The sequence below is a fragment of the Molothrus ater genome, chromosome 3 (genome assembly GCF_012460135.2).
Source record: "Molothrus ater isolate BHLD 08-10-18 breed brown headed cowbird chromosome 3, BPBGC_Mater_1.1, whole genome shotgun sequence".
In the NCBI taxonomy this organism is placed as follows: Eukaryota; Metazoa; Chordata; class Aves; order Passeriformes; family Icteridae; genus Molothrus; species Molothrus ater.
Genome location: NC_050480.2, coordinates 5,762,656 through 5,781,480, shown reverse-complemented (window position 1 = coordinate 5,781,480; position 18,825 = coordinate 5,762,656). Strand labels below are relative to the sequence as shown.

The 18,825-nt window shown below is 46.9% G+C and overlaps 1 protein-coding gene across 1 annotated transcript; it reads right to left on the bottom strand.

Moving 5' to 3' along the window:
• Nucleotides 1-1,897: 1,897 nt before the first annotated feature.
• Nucleotides 1,898-17,834, bottom strand: SLC22A7 (solute carrier family 22 member 7). Its single transcript, XM_054514351.1, has 10 exons — nucleotides 17,457-17,834; nucleotides 14,557-14,660; nucleotides 9,947-10,101; nucleotides 8,406-8,574; nucleotides 5,883-6,027; nucleotides 4,958-5,067; nucleotides 4,657-4,871; nucleotides 3,687-3,795; nucleotides 2,157-2,363; nucleotides 1,898-1,961 (listed from the first exon to the last, which is right to left on the bottom strand). The coding sequence occupies exons 1-10, from the start codon at nucleotides 17,832-17,834 to the stop codon at nucleotides 1,898-1,900; spliced, it is 1,656 nt and encodes a 551-aa protein (XP_054370326.1).
• Between the last annotated feature and the right edge of the window lie 991 nt (nucleotides 17,835-18,825).

Genomic DNA, 18,825 nt, shown 5'->3' with positions numbered 1-18,825 from the left:
GGATCTGTCACTGCCCGGGATCTGTCACTGCCCGGGATCTGTCACCTCCCGGGATCTGTCACCGGCCGGGATCTGTCACTGCCCGGGATCTGTCACCTCCCGGGATCTGTCACCAGCCCTGCCGCTCCCCGGTGTGACTCCGCCCGGGGTGTCCCCTGTCACACAGGCTTGGTGCCTGCAGGCTCCGCTGCCCTCCGGTGCTCAGGGCCCCTGGGGGATGCTCACCCCCAGCCGTGGGTGTCGGTGCTCAGCTCTGAGCCAGATCTCCTCCTTCCTAACCCATTTGACTCTTCCAATCACTCCTTATCTTCTCCTACAGTACTACCTAATTTGATCATTCTGGTTATGGAAAGGTCTTCTTGTTTGTAACCATCACTTCTGTCTTCCTCACGAACAAACCTGCAGCAGACCAAAGGTATCTCACAAATTCAAAACCTGGAAGTCAGATTTCCTCCCCAGAACAGATCAGGTTTGTCTTAATGAACCTATCAATAATGAAAATTCTGAGGTTTTGAGTTGGTTAATGTCCTGTTTTTCCTACAGATACTGTACGAGTAATGACATCAGCATTGCATACATCAGCTGGCATACTCCATAAATCATGATATATTTCCAAGAAATAAAGAACATTTTGCTGAAGGAAACACAGATAGGTCATGACCTGCACATTGCCTTTTCTTTTTTTTGACAGCACAAGGTAAGGTGTTAAGTGATTCATGGATGGAAATAATTAATTTAAAAAATAGCTGCTGTCATAGCAGCTAAAAAAAATTCTCCAGGCAGCTTATTTCTACTAGGAGGTGCTCTTGGACCTGGGATTGGATGGGCCTCTGGATCTGTTTTCAGATGCATCCTCAGTGTGTGTTCTCTTCACAGTATTGTGAGTTAAAATACCTCACAGCCCAGGGAATCACAGAGCACCTGGGACTCAGATCCTGAAGCCATTCCCTCTTCTCAGTTTCGGTATGTGCTGTTTATCAGGATTCCAAAATTATAGGTAATTCCAACTGATAGATAATTTGATGGCTCATCTCTGTTGGTTGCATAATGAAGCACAAGAGGCAAAGATATTCCACAGAGTTAAGATCAGTGTGTTAGACCAGTAAGCAGAATGAAGTCCAGTAATGGACTGCTCAATATTCCATGCAAAATTCCCTGTAGCAAGGTGGATTTTGGGTTTGGGATTTGTGGGTTTTTTTGGTTTTGTTTTTTTGTTTTTGTTTGTTTATTTTTTGGTTTGGTTTGGTTTGGGTTTTTTGTGGGTTTTTTTTTTCCTATAGCTTAAAGTATAATTATTGCATACACACTAGATTTAAATGCAAAACATTTTTTCTTCTTCGTGTATGTAGGAAAAATGCTTGCAGTTAACCCATTCTCAGTGGGACTCCTGCATGTGCTTTTTTCTGGCTTTCAGCCTCCGTGTGAAAACTGTCCAGACCTCTTCTAAACACAGAAATATTTCTAGCTACAGTTTATGGTTTAAAATGAACCATAAATTAACACCCAGCTGGATTTATTAGAGCTTATTTGGGTTTGTGTGATTCTCACTCAGTATTTTTCTGGCTGCATTGTTTCTCCAGGTGTAGGAAGCCAATGCACTGTAGTTTCTGGAAGGCTGTGCACGGATCTCAAAGGTCCAAGTCCAACAAGGCCAAAGACTGGAGGAGCTTAGCGCAAGGTGCCTTTATTTCCACACCCTGTTGGACCTGAGCATCCTTGCTGCTGGCCACACCACAGAGTGGATTGGCTCCTGCCAGCTGGTGTCCTGATCTGCCTCCTTCCTCCCGTGTCCTCAGTTCCACTTCCCTTGGGATTGAGATCGGTGGGCAGCAAAGGCTCTTCCCCTGGCATGGCTCAGTTTGTGCAGTCCTCCATGCTGGCTGTCCCACGGGGTTCCTCACTTCAGGAGAGCCTGCAGTGGCACGCCCTCGGGAGTGCTGGCTTCTGGTGGCACTTTTACCCTGCAAGAAAAAAAAAAATCACGTTTGGGCTGATGGGCAGAAAAGCGGGAAGGCCAACAGGCCCACAGGCCAACAACACAACTGGGCTGTCCCTTCTTCCCCTGCCGCCCACAGACGGGGAATTGCAGGCAGCAGAGAGGGATGTCCCCATTCCTCATCAGACTCCAGGGGCAGGGCAGGACGGAGGTGACTCACTGTGGCTTCTCCACGTCCTCGATGCCCTCGGGAAGGCGCGCGTTGAGCGTCTCCGGGAGCAGGAAGGCCGCGGCGCCGCTGCACACGGCCACGGCGCAGTATGTCACCTCGGGCAGGGACCGCCACACCTCGTCCAGCAGGAACACCAGCGGGGCCAGCGCCCCTCCCAGGCGCGCCAGGAACGAGGTGTACCCCATCCCGTTCTGCCTGGAAAGGTGCACACCACCACGGGAAACAGAGGCCTACTTGTGTCATGGCGGGCCTCTGCCCTTTTCCCCTCTGCCATTTTCCCTCTGCCATTTTTTTATTTTCTTTCTTCATATCTTCCTAAAATCATCATCATCTATCCCAGTGATCAACTGTAGCTGCTGTGAGAAACAGATTTATGTCTATTGTGAGAAACAAGCTGCAGTTCCACACTTAAGAATAGCTGCTCTAAAGCAGTTTCCACTTTAAATGTCTAAAACCCTGAGAGCATTTTCTAATAGTAAGACTAGTGAGTCTTCCAACCTGCTTAGAGCAAATACAAGTTCCTCCTTCTCCCGGGTATTTCTAGGCAGGTGGCATACACTAGAGATACCTGTGAGCATTTTTGGTCCAAGGAAGGAGCTCTTGGAGAGGAGACCAGAAATTAAGACCTAATTTTGAGGGGATGGGTGGCATTTCACACTCATGACAAGGATCCCAGGACCTGCTTGTGCATATACAGAACAAGTACTCCAGAAGGAATGAACAATTTTGTCTTTGCCAATGTCTTTGAGCATGAAAGATACAAACTGATCTGGGGTAAGAAATAGCAGACCAGTGTGACTGCTTTGGTTTAAATGTGCATCTTTCCCCATATGCAACAGACCTTTGAAAGCTGAAGGACTAAATGGCAGAGGAGGGTACTCTGGGCAGGAAGGGACAGAAGTGAAGTAGCCCACAAGGCCTGCTGTCATTCATGAGGTTTCTTTCAGACTTCCACAAAGAAATCAGTGAGGTGATGCCCTCCACCAGACTTAGCTATATCCCCACCTATGCAAATGCTAAATCTGGTGTTATGTTATCATTCCCCAGGTATGTCAAATAAGCTCTGTTTTTCCTCCTGAAAGGCTGGTTAATGCCTGCTTTAATATCATTCAATGTCCAAAAGACTCTCAAACATATGGTAGTATTTGTCTCTTGTAAAATTTTGTATTTCAAGTTATTATTATCAGGTTCTTTTAGCAGTCCCTGACAGATTATAACAGGGAACAAAGACTTTACTAAGCACAGGTGCTTTATGGAGTGCAAAGATATTCCCACACAGAATACTTCTCACCTTTCCATTCATCTTCCTGTCAGCACAACCTAACCACCCACAACCCAGGTGAAAAAAGGGTGGCTTTCTGCCTCTCTCTTGTGAGTATATGAAATCCCTGGAACCTGCTAGTTCCAGAGGCAAGGGGCTAGTGCTGCAGGGTTGTCACCAGCACATCCTGCTGTGCTGATGGCCTGAGCACCCCAGCCAGGCCCTGGGGGTGTGCTCAGCTGGGTGGCATCTCTTACCTCAGAATGGTGGGGTAGAGCTCTGAGGTGTACAGGAAGACGGTGGTGAAGGCAGCTTCTGAGCAACCCTTGCCCAAAATGGCCACTACTGAACGCAGGGAGCTGAAGGCTGGGAGGAAGGAAAGGCATTTATGGCAGTGAGCTGCCTCTGGGAAGGAACTTCCAGGTCTAAGAAGGGAGAAGGTTCAGTGCTCCCACAGACAAAACAGGGAGCTTCATAGCCCTGGAGCTGCTGTCTCCAAAGGCTGGGTCTGCAGGTTTAGTAAGTGTCGCAGACATCTTTTATGAAAAATCCTTTCCTTAGGATTTTTCCTCCTGAGAAGCTGAGAGGCCTCAGGAACAAAATGTAAACAATGATTATCTGCTGCTGTGGAATGCAACCGGTGCATCTGTGATTGGCCCATGTTGGTTGTTTCTAATTAATGGCAAATCACAGCCCAGCTGACTTGGACAGAGAGTCGAGCCACAAACCTTTGTTACCATTCCTTCCTATTCTATTCTTAGCTGGCCTTCTGATGAAACCTTTTCTTCTATTCTTTTAGTATAGTTTCAATGTAATTTATATAATAAAATAATAAATCAAGCCTTCTGAAACATGGAGTCAGATCCTCGTCTCTTCCCCAATCCGAAAACCGCTGTGAACACCGTCACAAGTAAGTATTGGCCCAAGTGGGAGCTGAACTGATGACAGGATAGGTCCTGACAGTTCCCATTGGACAAAGTCTCTAATTTGGATAGGCACTGTGTCTTGCCATTGCTGGACCCTTTATCAGTCACAAAACCACCTGCTGTGACCAGACATTGGGGTTAGCCCACATCAGTGACCTTGTCTCGTGGACACCCTTCAGGTAGAGGACTTCCTACAAAGAATTGCCTGTGGCCAAATCCACGGCTCTCCCTCTCCAGCACTGCACCAAATGGACTCCCTCCCCCTTTAGCAAGTCCTGTGTAGAGCAGAAGGGCCTCTCACACTTGGGAATGATGATGTTGGCTCCTATGCAGACCCCGGCCAGGATGAGTGTCCACGCCTGGCACTGCCGCCGGCCGATTCGGTTCACCAGCACGTACATGACCATCTTGGCTGGAATCTCAATGGCACCAAAGACAAACTGGGAGAGGTAGATGCTGAGCCCAAAGCCAGTCAGGTTCATGCTCAAGCCGTAATAAGAGAAGGCAACACCAAACCTGCAAGGAGTGGGTGGAGATGGGACCGAGGGAAATCCCTCTGGGAGCTGCAGGATGAATTCCCCCTGGGAAGTGACACTGCTTACCACACCACACCAGAACACACAGAGATCTTCCTCAGGACTGGGGTCCTGAACAAGCTGATGTAGGAGTAACTCCCTCCCATGTTTTTGTCTGTTGCCATCCTTGTGAGGGCCTGGCAGAGATGGAAAGAAGGAAATAGCTCAGCTGCTGTTCTGTTAGGATGCATGAAACCCCAGACAGGCTGGGGACTTTGCCCTTCCCAGCTTCAGATTTTCCATACATTCCCTTTGCAGAGCCATTCTCTGAGCATACATCTTCAGAGTCATGTTTTCCTACAACTTTACAGGTTGCCTGCTATTTTAGACCTCTTTTTCTTCTCGTGGTTTCTTCTTCCCTCTCACCTACATGCCCCATGTAGCAGAGGGGTCTGTAGAGAAATGGCAGATGGAAAAGTCAGCGTTGGCCAGTTCCATCCTCTTCCCCATGTGGCTGCCTGCTGTTGTATGAAGAGCTAGCAGCGAGCTTCATGCTTTGTTCTTAGGAGTGCATTCATTTAAAGGGTAATTATTTATCCATCTACTTATATAAGTACAGAAAACCTTAAAAGTCAAGCACTGAGAAGAAGTTCTTATTCAGAACTTCAGTGCCTGTGAAGAAGAAGAGACTGCTTGTCCAAAAGGCTTTTTGGCAATTGATTGAGGAGTAAGTACCCGCAGAGTTAATGAGTTCTACTCACTGTGTATTTACTCCAGTGTCCAGTCCACTGAGGCCTCTTGCCATGGCAAAAACAAGTGGAAAGACACTCCACACAATGGATGGGACTTCTGGCCTTATGGGAGCTGAGCTGGAGCTTTATCTTTAGGAGTGAATTTCTGCTTTCTAGAGGAAAATGCCCACAGTGCCCCACAGACCACACTGCAGGATAAGCATTGCTCCAGGTATCAGACAGAAGTAAAACCCAGAGAGACAAAGTGGGAAAACAAGAACGTGTGTCTGGATCTCCAGTTCCTTACCTCTGGTGAGACAGGCAAAGTCTTTCCTTCCATTCATTCTTGCACATCTGAGCAGGTGCCTGTGGGCTTGCTTCACTTTGCCCTTGGCTATGAGCCACCTGGCAGACTCTGGGACCCACCTGCAGGTGCAAGGAGAGGAGACTGTTCCTCTTGGAGCTGCCTGTTTTCCACCTCATATCCATGGCTCTGGCATCTTCTCCATGAGACTTCCACCTAAACATAACAACTGTGGTGCATGGGAAGAGTAGTGGGGCACCCTTTTGACAGGTACAGGCTCTTCTACCTCTAAAGGCTGAGCTGGGCTGAAGTTTCAAACTCTTACCAATTAAAACTGGCCCTAGGGAGTTTTTATTTACATAGTTGTGCTTTCTGGAACTCTTTTAGCTTTGAAATTGTCAGATGTTAAAAACCACAGTATAGAAAGGATTCAGTGAGCTCTATACATACTTTGTTAGTTGCTAAAATGATTTGGTTTTCACAATAATCAAAGCCTTCTGCACACTGGATTCTTCCACTAGAACGGTCCTAGACCAGATCCCTACAATCCAGTGTTTGTGATTCATGTGCCTTAAATCAGATTACAGAAAAACTAGTGAGCAACTGTTGTCACTATTCAAGCAGGAATTGAAAATGATGTGTAGAGCAAAAATGTTTGGAGAATTGGTCTTGTTGAAAGTTTTCATCTCCTTCCCACAGGCTTGCAACTTTGGGAAATATAAAGAAGGAAAGATGGCATTTTGCACTCATTGCCACTGTCTCTAGAGAGTAATACCATGTCTTTTGCTTGTCTAATGTCTCCACTGAGTTCTGACATTGTGTCAATAATATCTACAGAGTGCTAAATTAGATTTTAATTCCATACTTCAGAGACTTTCAATTTTCTGCAATCACTGACCTTATGGGTGCTTGAAGACTAGAGTATAATTTGTTGGAGAACTAATGTCCATAAAAGATAGTAACATAAGAAGAAAAATCAAATGGTTATGATGAAAAGGGGGGGGGGGTCCAAATGCATCTGTGAATTTTCAGCACTTCCAAGGACTCATTTTTTTATGGCTGGTTGTCTTAGAAAGAGAGCAAAACAACTTGAACTAAAAAAGTCAGCAGGACATGCATTTTAGTTGTGTTGGACTTGATCAGTGAAATACCAGAAGTTACTGTTTAGACTGTCAATGAATCAGCTCTGTATTCTAATTCATATTACTACACAGGGAAATTAAAAAAAAAAAAAAAGAAGATGGAAAAATTAAAGTTTCTTTGAATAAATGAACCATATCCCGTTTTAAGGCTTAGGAGATGTCAGGTATTCTTAAATAAGGCTACAGGGAGGAAATTGCCCAGAGAAAGCAGGTGTATTTGGCCCAGCAGGATGGTTGCACACCTGAGAAAAGCCTTGGGAAGCACAGAGATAAATGAACTTGACCTAGCCTGAAGGTGTCAGTGGCTTTCATGGAAAATTTGGTATCTTTCCCAGTGAGGTGGGGACAGAGAATGGATAAATGTTTTATCTTGAGTTTACTGAGGACTAAAGCCTGGATCTGGTTGAGTGTTCCTTTATTGGAATCTCTTTTCTTTACTCTGAGCCACGTCTGACAGAGCTGGCAGCACCAAATCCTAATGCCTCAGCCTCATTCCTGCCTCCTCCTTGTCCCCAAAACTGTGATGTAACCTTGGGAGAGACAAAACCCAGGCCACTCTGTTGGGAAGGATGAGAGTTTGACAAAAAAGTCTCACAGATATGTATGTCTAGCAGAAAGATTTTTAAATGTAGAGTGTGATGAAGGAATAGAGGTGGAAGCAAGTTTTGATATAAAAGAAAAGAATTGCTGAGCCAGTCTCACTGGATAACCAAGGAGGCAAAGGCTGTGTTAGTTAGAAAGGTTTTTAATGATTTAGAGCAAAGGATAAGCTTCAAACAAGAAGATGTTTTTGCCAAGCAGAAAGATAGCACAGGCAAACAAGTCAGCAAATGCTGCAAGTAGAAAAAAGGTCTCAGAATTTTCTACTGCAAGAAAACTGAAAAACAACTTCTAGCTTAAACTGTAATGTACTAACTTTTAGTGATTGGAGAACAGTAGCATGAATATGGTAATTACAGTAGTTATGGTAGGCTATAGATAAAAGTTAAGGTATAGATTGGTTCTACTGTATCAAGATGCTCAACAAAGAAAAGTCTATAATGCATTGTAACCTAAACTCAGGGTCTCCAGGCCTGCCTGCAGCTGGAGCTGACAGCTGTAGGCACAGGCTCTGTCACCCACCACCCTGGGCTGCTGTAACCTCTTGGATGGAATAAACTGCATTTTGGAGAGCCCCTGGAGTCCCACATCCCTCATTTAAGCTCTTACACCACTCCAGTTTTCCAGAGGTGCCACACTTGGGCAATCCAGGTACAAGACACAGATGAATCCTGCTCATCCTGAGGCTACTGAACAACTCCTAGGATCCACAGAGGAGGCCAGTCCCAGTGCGCTTCCTTTCTGCTGGCTGCACTCACCACAGGCAGACGATGCTCAGGAGGCAAGGTGCTGTCACAGCCACCAGCAGCCAGTGCCACTCCCTCACCAAGTAGGCTGCCAGGGCCAGCAGCATGTTCCCAATGCTCCAGAAGATGCTGCTCAGGATCCCGGTGAAGGTGCGGTGCTGGACGTCCACCCACTCCATCCCTGCAAGAGGGAGGCAGCATCCAGCTGGGACATGCAGGACTTCTCCAGGCAGGGAGGGCCTGCAGGGCTTTCTAACAAGGGCAAAGCAAGGGAACATCCCTGCTCTGCTCCTTCACAAAGTTCCACTGTTTGGCTGATATTTGGAATATTAAAATATTCAGCCACAGTACTTAGGCTGTTGCAAAGCTGTCAGCCACTAAAATAAAACTTCAGGAAAAGAAATATTGGACGTGTTAAGGAACAGTGCTAAAACCACTCTTGGTGATATTTTTTTTAATCCCATTCAATAGCATTCACTTGGTCTTCTTCATCAACCAGATTTTTTTTTCCCCTAGCCATCTTGCTTGCGCAGTTTCCCATTTCTCTCTCATTATTCCCATTTCCACTCATTATTTCAGATTAAAGAAATAGATTGGGAAGAATTGTTGTTCACAGGGAGCCCACCCAGAGCAGACAGCAGCAAAAGTGTAAAGCCAGCTGGGGGTGTCCTTGTTTCTGTGTGTGAACTAAAAGCCAGTTTTCCTCCAAAGTTTTGGACATGTTGCTACAACCTCTAACAATCAGAAATGCCCCTCCCAAGCTCTACTATGACTTGCAGGAATCAACCTTTATAGCAATAAACAAACACAGCAGCCCTTGGGATTTGTCAGGTCTTGTGTGGGCTTCTCCAATGCTGAAGCCATTATAGCTTGATTTTGACTACACCTGCAAAAATCCTGGAAATTTCTGCTGCAACTGTTAATTGTTCTTGGGTACAACACTTTTTCCCCAGTATGTCCCAACTGTATCTACAAAATTATCCAGTGGTTTACTGGATATCCTGAAATCTGGAGCTTGTTTTTATTATGTAATCACCCAAATTCTTCAGCTTCAGTTTTGCCTAGCTCTGCGTAATTTGTAAAAATTTTTTGGTAGTTCTTCTCATTGTAGAATACAGATTGGCAGCTTGTGAGCCAACTCGAATCTGGGGAAGCAGAAACACCCTGTCAATGACCCACCATCCTCTCGTGCTGAGGACAGGGCAATGCTGGATTGCCCAAACCGTGCTTGAAAGGTGAGAACTTTGTACGAGTGGAAAAGGGGCAGAGACTTTGGAGTGTGGCTTTGATTGTGTGGATGACACTTGACAGGAATTGGGTGGCTTGTTGCAACAGAAGTACTAACAAGTGGTTGCTGTATTTTGAATAGACTGTTAAATATTAATTAGACCAACAGCAAATTGTAATTCTGGGCTCCTTGCAAGAGGGAAATCGCACGCGCGGCGATTCCCAGACCCCTGTTCCTACCAAGCCTGTCCTGCCTGGTAGAGAATTCCCTTGCCACCCACTGTCTGCCAGGAGCCCCCCTGACAGCCACAGCCCCCCACACTCACCCAGAGGCAGGACAATCAGGGACAGGCCACTCAGGGCCACCCCGGTGAGGGTCCGTGTGACGGCCAGCATCGTGTAGGACACGGAGGCGGCGCTCAGCATCCCAAAAACCAGGGAGCACACCAGGGACAGCTGCAGCATGGTCTTCCTTCCAAACCTGCCACGAGCACAGGCTGGGTTACACTGGCTGGAAACCTGTCACGGGAGCAGGGTTTGAAATGGGCAAACCAGAGATTTTAGAGGAAAATTAAAGGATGCAGCATGCTGGAGAGGAAAAAAATTGTTCTGGATCAAGCTGGTGCAATCCCATGCAGATCCCACCCCATAAACTTTGGGAATCTCCAGTGGAAAGAGCAGTGCTGCTCAGAACAACAAATCTGGCTCTCCTGGCCCACACCACCACCAAAAGCAGTGATGCCAGCTTGAAATCCCGTGCTGCTGTCACACCCTGCTCCCTCCAGTGTCCGTGTCCTTCTCCCATGGCTTACTCAGGTCTGACCACTGCCACCACTCTCAAGGAGGTGACAGAGCCATGACACTTTCACCCTGCTCCTTGGAAGGAAAAGGAAGGAATCCAATTGTCTGCCCACATGTGCAAATAGCCCTGAAATCCTAAGGGGTTTCTGAGGAATCTGCAGGGTGTTGTTCCCCTGGGGTTTCCTTACCCCCTTGTCCAGAGTCCTGTGCGGAGAATGTGGAGAAATACAAAACATCAAATGCACACAAATGCAAAATAAATGTACAGATACACACAGACAGACACTCTCACAGACAGAGAAATATGTCTGCATGTATTTCTACACAACCTACGAAAATCTAAAAATCAAAATGGGGCACAAGGTGTCAGTCTCCTGATGAACATCAGCACTGCATGTTAGGAAAGCTGAGGCTCAAGCAGCAGTAGTAGATTAAGCCTTCCTGCAGGTGATGTTCAGTGCACAAGGACTGAAATCCTGCTCTGATCCTGGCATTGGGGCTCTCCCAGTGCCCCCCTGAGAAGGATGGTGGCAGGAACAATTGCTCCAGGGGAAAAAGTAGCGTGCCAGGACATAATGCCACAGTAACATTCCCAAAAATAATAAAAAAAAAATTACTTCATTCAGCAGGTGATAAATGAACATACTGGCAAACTCCCCAACTTGTGGCTTGGCTATGGGGAGTTTGCTGGATCTGCTTTGAAATTTAGGCTGGGACAGTTTGTAAAAGACACCTTGATGCCCCAGGGTGAGAACAGAAAGCACCAGAAACCCCCCAGAGCTGGATCCAGTTTCCAATGTGTACCTGCCCAAGAAAGAAGATACATTTTGTAAATGAAGATTTTCCTTGAAAATACAGTAAGGAGGGTATAAAACCATGATATTCCCTGTAGGAGTCAAGGCAGCTATTTAGGGAACCATTACTACACTCTCAGCAAATGCACACTACTTGCTAGGAAAACCAGGAGTGAGATGCCAGGACTGAACTGCAGGATAGAGGGAGGCTGCTAGAAATAATGCCATTAAAATTGTCTTCAAAGAGAGTGGTAGGAAAGCACAACTTCTGAAAGACTGTAGAAAAGACAATAAAAAGGAGCAGACTTCAGAAACATAAAAATTAATAAAAAAGCCATTTTCATAAAGAAAACCCCAACAATCTGGAAGTCTGCCAAAGCATTATTGAACCAATTCAGTACAAGGACAAGGTACAAAAGGAGTCTTTGGAGAAGAGCAGACAATAACAGAAACAATATACATGTTATATATATATTGCTTCTGTTATTATTTCTGTCATGCATATTGTGTATATGTGTATATATATATGGTTTTTTTTCATACATTTGTTCACAGTGAAGGTTTTTGGAGGGTTTACCTGGGTCAAATTTGTCAGTGGAGTAGATCTCAAATCCAAATACCTATAATGGCTTAGAAAAAACCTGAACCTGAACAGTAGCAAAATGCCAGATGATTTTCCTCCTGGAGCACCAGGGATGAAGCCTCTGCCTCACTGTTAGCACAAAGAAGTGGGATCTCATCTCTGTCAGAGAAAAGAAGGGTTGCTAATGGGAGGTCAGCTTTAAAGAGATGATAGGGGAGATGTGGGGGGTGATATCTGAGGTTTAACCTAATGATCCTTAATTTTCCTCTTGCTTCCCTAACCACTACTCACTGCTGTGTGGATGTTTGCCCAGAGCAGAATTGTGTTTTGCTGTATAATGCCAAAATCTTCCTACTGAGTAGCTATGGTTGGCTCAGAGCCTCCATTTTAAATGAGAGGTTTAAATTGTTTCTCTGTTTTAGATTGATCTGCTCTAATTGTCTCATCCAGTCACAGAGTCCTTTAACCCCTTCTGCAAAGTCTCCAGCCTCTGGCCTCATCTCTGCCAGACTCAGCATCCCCTCCCCACTTGCTCCCTTCCCAGATTATTTATGAATGCACTTAAAAGCACAAAATTCCAAGCACAGGCCGCTCCCCTGTCATAATGGAGCACTTGCATTTCCTCTCTTCTTCCTGGCTTTTACTAATTTAGTCATGCTGAGACCTTCCTTCTTACTCTGGGGCAGCTCAGTGTCTGAAGGAGTGTTTGATAAGGAGGCTGAGGTGGTGTCTCCCCTGCTGACATGCCTGTTGATCCATGCAAAGAATTCCTGCACAATTTTAAGGCTCGGATCTTTTGGAAAACCCCTGCTGATTCTTCACTGCTGTGTCCTACCTCCCCCTGGGGCTCTGGCTCCACCTTTCAGAGGAGTTTCTGCCAATCTGCCTGGTGCAGACAGAGGTCAGGCTGCCTGGCACTCCTGAGATCTTATTTGGACACCAGCTAAAAGCTTTTCTGTCCCCAAGATGCTGCAGGGCTCCAGGACAATGTCTCCTTACTCCTGGAATTTAACTGGCATTCCTCTGCTGTCTTCCTCTCTGCCTTCTTCTGTCAGCTCATTTCAAAGCTCCAGCTCCAGCACCTGCCTCTACACATTCTCCCACTGTGAGCACAGGCTCATTTATGTCTCACACTACAGACTTTTTATTCCCAGATGCTCCTTGTATGCCTTGATCCTCTGCTGGCTCTTCCCCTCTCACAATCCATTTGTGAAACAAATTACTTTTCATTTTGTGCTACCTTGTGTTATCTTATTTTCTGCCATATTTTGTCCTGCTCCTTTTCTCAGTTCTGAATTTCTCCCCCCTCAGCTGTGCAATAAAACTATTGTAGATACAAAGCCAAGGCACACAGTTTGAAAATCATGCAGGTGCCTTGAGTCCTTGTACAAGCATAGCCATGTACCCACGGGAAAAGACATGGATGTAAAAATTCCCATCTGCAGCACTAAAGTCTCTGGGTCCTTCACACCTCAGGCTCCCCTCTGCAGTGATTCTGCAGCTTGCTGTACTCTAATTCCTCCCAGAGGAAGGAAAAGCAGGAAGCAGTTTCCCAATAATGAATAATGTAAGGGAACAGCACATCCCAACTGCGGGCCTGGACTCTCTGTCCTCTGATGGGTTTCCTGGTTTTGCTGCTTGCAAAAATATTTAGTTTCTTATCTGATGCCCTTTCTAGATTATTACTTGGATTTATTTTTCAGGTTTATATCATCACATCCTAACATTTAACCAGAGAGAGCAGCTTTGTTTCTGTTTCCTTCATTGCTTCACCTCTTCCTTAAGGAATAAATACCTCCCTGCTTGAAAAAAATATCCTTTACCCCAATTCTCTAGGAATGACAGAGTCAGATTTTGCTTGCTGGAAACTTGTCACAGACATCTTTTATGAAAAATCCTTTCCTTAGGATTTTTCCTCCTGAGAAGCTGAGAGGCCTCAGGAACAAAATGTAAACATTGATTATCTGCTGCTGTGGAATGCAACAGGTGGATCTGTGATTGGCCCATCTTGGATGTTTCTAATTAATGGCAAATCACAGCCCAGCTGACTTGGACAGAGAGTCCGAGCCACAAACCTTTATTATCATTCTTTCCTTTTCTATTCTTAGCTGGCCTTCTGATGACATCTTTTCTTTTATTCTTTTAGTATAGTTTTAATATAATTTATATAATAAAATAATAAATCAGCCTTCTGAAACATGGAGTCAGATCCTCGTCTCTTCCCTCATCCTAAGCCCCCTGTGAACGCCGTCACAGAAACTCTTTTGAGCTATGGCAAGAAATTCCTCTGAGCTCCTCACTTGTGTGTTATTAGCCAGTTTGGGTATGATTTGCAAGGAGTTAATTTGTGTATAATTTGCAAGGAGTTCACTCTTTTAGCCTTTTTGTCCAGCTTTGTATCAATCAGCTCACTCGATTTTTAGACTGAAACTGGTCTGGCAGACTGATTTTTTTTTTTTTTTTTTTTTTGTTGGTTTTTTTTATTGCTCCTGCAGCACTTCTGACCACAGTCAGCAGTGCATCTGACTCCTGCCCAAGGCCAGAGCTGCTTCTCTGATCCGGGAAGCATTTAGTGGCTCACTGATCCAGGAAGCATTTACTCCCTCGAATCCAATTTCCCAGTGAGAGGCTGGATCTCCCTTCGCAGTCGCCTTTTGTCCTTTCCCCACCCCTCTGACTGCCTGTTGGAGGTGACATGTTTGTGGCATTCTTTCTGTGAAGCTGAGGCCCTGCAGGAGCAGCCTGGGAGGGCTCAAACCTGTCGGAGAGGTCCCCGAACACCATGGCCCCCACGGTGACGCCGATGAAGAAGAAGGTTGCTGTTGCCTGGTTCAGCCCACGCTGCTCACACACGAGGTCCCACTGAAACACAAGGCCAAAATGACACTTTAGTGCCCAGCCCAGTCCCTGCTGCCTTCTCACACTCCTTCATTCCAGTGCTCTTTCATTCTGTTGTGTCGTGCAGTTTGTATCTGCTGAGTCTGAGGGACCAGTGGGATCCTGCACTAAAGTGCACATCAGACAGTGCCAGAGTCCTGGGAAATGGAAAGGTGCATCTTACAGAAGTCCCAGTTATCCATCCCTGCTGTGACAGCCTCTCTGTGAACACTTCATGGAATCACAGAACCGTAGAAGATGCTGAGTTGGAAGGGACCCATCAGGGTCATCGAGTCCAACTCCTGGCCCTGCACAGGACACTCCAAAAGTCACCCCAAGTGCCTGAGATTTTTGTCCAAATGCTTCTGGACCTCTGTCACTCTAGTGCTGTGACCACCGCCCTGGAGAGCCTGCTCCAGTGCCCAACCACCCTCTGGGTGAAAAACTTTTCTCTGATATCCAAACTAAACCTCCCCTGACTCAACTTCAGGCCATTCCATGGATCCTGTCACTGGTCACCACAGGGAAAAGAGCAGTGTCTGCTCCTCCACTTCCCCTTGTGGGGATGTTTAGGACCCCAATGAATCTCCCCTCAGTCTCCTCCAGGCTGGACAGACCAAGTGCCCTCAGCCACTCCTCGTATGGTTTCCTCTCCAGACCCTTCACCATCCTCGTGGCTGTCCTTTGAATGCTCTCCAGTAGCTGAAAATTGAATATTTTATATTGTGGTGCCCAAAACTGCCCCCAGGACTCGAGGTGAGGCTGGCCCAGTGCAGAGCAGAGCAGATCAGGACAATCCCCTCCTTTGACTCGTTGGTGATGCTGTGCCTGATGCACCCCAGGACAGGGCTGGGCATCAGAAAACTTTCCTGTGGACCACACACGGAGAGTTCCCCATTTTCTTCTCCTGACCCCTGCCAGACCTGCCCAGGTGCAAGTCTCTCCCCCAGCTGCCTCTGTTGTGCCCTGAGAGTGTCCTGGTGAGCTGGGCATTGGCAGGGTGCAGTGAGCTGTCACAGGCCTCAGTGAGCACTGGGCACAGTTGTGGTGATAACCAGTCCCTCTTGCCCTGACCAGTTTCCTTGGAAGCTGTCTGTGCAGGGAAGAAGGAAAATCTTTCCATTGCTTTCCCACTCCATTGTTGTCTCTGCTTTTTCCTCTTTCCCATCTCATTTCCCCTCCTGCTCCACTCCTTCCCTTGCTTCCCTCACTTCCTTCAGTCTTTACTCCTCACATGGATGAAAAATCCTAATGGAATAGGCAGGATGCTGCCAAACAGGCAGGAGGAACTGGCAGAGGATAACTGGATGTACAGACAACTTCAAACTGACCAGTTTCCTTGGAAGCTGTCTGTGCAGGGAAGAAGGAGGGCAGAGGGGAGGTAAGGTCAAATACTTGCTCTTAATACTAACCCATTGATTTCTTACTGAGGAGTTGGTTTGGACATCCATCCTATTTAAGTTAATGAGCATAATTTTACTTTGTTGGAAGTGCAAATATCACAGATCTCTACAGAATGCAGAGGTAATTTTCTCTGTGTGCAAATGTGGCAAAATTTAATCATCAACCCAGACTTGCAGCCTCTCTGATGAGGCCAGCCAGACCTCGAGCAACATTTCTTGCTACAGGAGCAGAATTCCAGAGAAAGTCCCAGTCCCTTGAAGGGGTCCCAAGGCCTCTGGCCATGGGAACAGCATCACGAGGCTCCATGTTGCAGAGTTCCTCCTTCTACCCTCTCCCTTCTTCACATCTTCAGCACAGAAATGAGGTGCAGACCCAGGGCACACACAACCCTCACCCCTGTGAGGAGCAGGGTTTGGGTGGTGGGGAGGAAGCACCAGCTCCAGGCTAAGATTTGTCCCTGCTCCCACTGAAACACCCAGCACTATCCTTCTAACCCAGCTGTGCCCCTTTTGCCTGACCAAACTTCCCCTTCCCTGAGACCTTGGGTGATTTGGACTGCTTCCCAAGGAAAGTAAAGCATTAACACCCAGAGGTATCACTGCTAGTGCTGGAAAACTGTTTCAGAAGGTGGGTGGTTAATATTTGATGGGCAGGGACCTTTTGCAGGCTCAAGGTTATGGCTGGCTACGAGCTCAGTGGAAGAGCCTTAGAGAGAACATTGGATTTGGGAGAGAGATAGAGAGGCAGCACAACTCTGGGGAGAAAAGAGAAGAGGAAGAGAAGAGAAGAGAAGAGAAGAGAAGAGAAGAGAAGAGAAGAGAAGAGAAGAGAAGAGAAGAGAAGAGAAGAGAAGAGAAGAGAAGAGAAGAGAAGAGAAGAGAAGAGAAGAGAAGAGAAGAGAAGAGAAGAGAAGAGAAGGAGAACACCAGTGAGGAGGGGTGGCCAAGGGAATAGAAGTTATAAAGTGTTTGGAAAGCCAAGAAAGGAAATCAAGAGCTCATGTGAAACCTTGACAGGATGCAATCTTGTGCAAATGCCACACAGAGAAAATCCTATATCTGTGTCTTTCCACTGCCTTCTGACCCCCTCCCAAATGTCTCAATCATCTGGAGAAATCTGGATGATTATAATGAGAAATGTTGGCATCAATCTAAGCAAGAGGAGATGCTCACAAAAATAATATTAATAAATGTTAGCTCCTATACTGAGCTTCAGAGAGCTTCCCCCTCCCAGGACATCTTCTCTGAGCAGGTCATGTCCACTGGCTGCAATGCACAGATTCCCTTCTCATTCTGTGCACTCAGCAAACACCTCTCCATCTCTCCTCAAAGCACAGAGCTAATTTCAATTTTGGCTGGATCCCAGGCCAGGAATTACCTGGGTGGAGATGGTGGAGGTGAACTGAGAGTGGTCATAGACCCATCCGTGCTGGCAGTGCTGGATGATGGATTTGTTCTCTGGCTGCAGAGAGGAGTTGAGCAGCAGGTGGAACTGGGGCTGTGAGAACATCTCACAGGAGCTGAAAGTGCCGTCGGGCTTCCGAGGGATGCTGATGAGCAGAACTTCCTCCGTGGTGAGATTCACAAATGCCTCTTGGTGTGGAATTGCACAGTGATGAGAGGGGGTGGCAGCAAGAAAATTGTGCAGCAGGAAATGCATGGGAAGGTTGATTCTTGCGAGGCAGAGGATAGCCAAAATCAAAATCTGGAATCTGCCAAAGCCCCCAGTTTCCAGCAGGAGATCCTCAAATTTCATCTTTTTTTTTTTCCTGTGGAGTTTGCTCATTCAGAGCAGCTAGGTACCAAGGAGCAGCAACATGAGCTTGAAAAGCAGCCTCTGCTCTTGGAGCTCAACTTCCCATGGCTTTTCATACAGGCACCTCTTTGGACTTTGAGACCTTGCTGAAAGGTGTCAAAAGTCACAGTGGAGCTCTCCATTTAGGGCATAGCCAAAGAAATGATCCTGTGTGCCCACAACACGTCCCTTGCAAATGGACCCAGCACAGAGCACCTGATCCTTTTGGAGTCCTTTCCTCCTGCTGTGGTTTTGGAGAGGGACATCTGCATTAGGAAGGGAGGCTGTGGGGACACTCTCATTTCTCATGTGAAGGTCCTGCAGCAAACTCTGCCTGCTGTGAGCTGGTCACCAGCCAGACCTGCTGGACTGTGACAGAGGCCTTGGGAGGAGCAGGGGTGTCCCACTGGGTCAGGGCATCCAAGGACAGCAAGCCTGGCTGCTGAGCACCAGCCAAGTGTGTTTTGGTGTGCTTTGTGTCAAGCCATGCCCTTGGAGCAGGGAGGGTAGAGCGGCTGCCTGGAAGGGAGATGTGTCTCAGGGTGGGTGCAAGCAGGGAGGTGTGTGTGCCCTTTGGGTGGGTGAGGGCCACCTGCTCACCTGTGCCCTGTAAAGAATGGAAAAAGTGAAAAGTCCTTTTCTCCTGGATGCCTGGAAAGGTGTTTTGCCAGGACAAAGGCAAGGAGTTGCTGCAGTGCTGGCAGGCAGAGAGGCTGCACCTCTCATGCTGGGGGCCATGACACACTCTGCAGAGTCCAGTCCCGTGCTGGTGTGCTCTGGGGACAGAGGTGACAGCCAAAGGAGTGAATGTGCAGCACCTGCCAGGTGCTGCTGCCTCTGCTGCACAGACTGAGGATGAGATTGGGGCAGTTGAACTCAAAGCAGTGGGAGAAAGGGCTGACTCTGCCTGGGGACCTCCTCCTGCAAGTGCCTTCACACCTGGGACAAGACA

What these genes read in the sequence shown, in the direction of transcription:
- SLC22A7 (XM_054514351.1), bottom strand. Translation starts at nt 17,834, where the DNA reads ATGAAATTTGAGGATCTCCTGCTGGAAACTGGGGGCTTTGGCAGATTC. An exon ending in CCTGATTGTCCTGCCTCTGG is followed by an intron (nt 8,575 to 9,946) that starts GTGAGTGTGGGG and finishes TCCCTCTTGCAG; the next exon opens with GGATGGAGTGGGTGGACGTC. An exon ending in GAGGACGTGGAGAAGCCACA is followed by an intron (nt 1,962 to 2,156) that starts GTGAGTCACCTC and finishes TTTTTCTTGCAG; the next exon opens with GGTAAAAGTGCCACCAGAAG.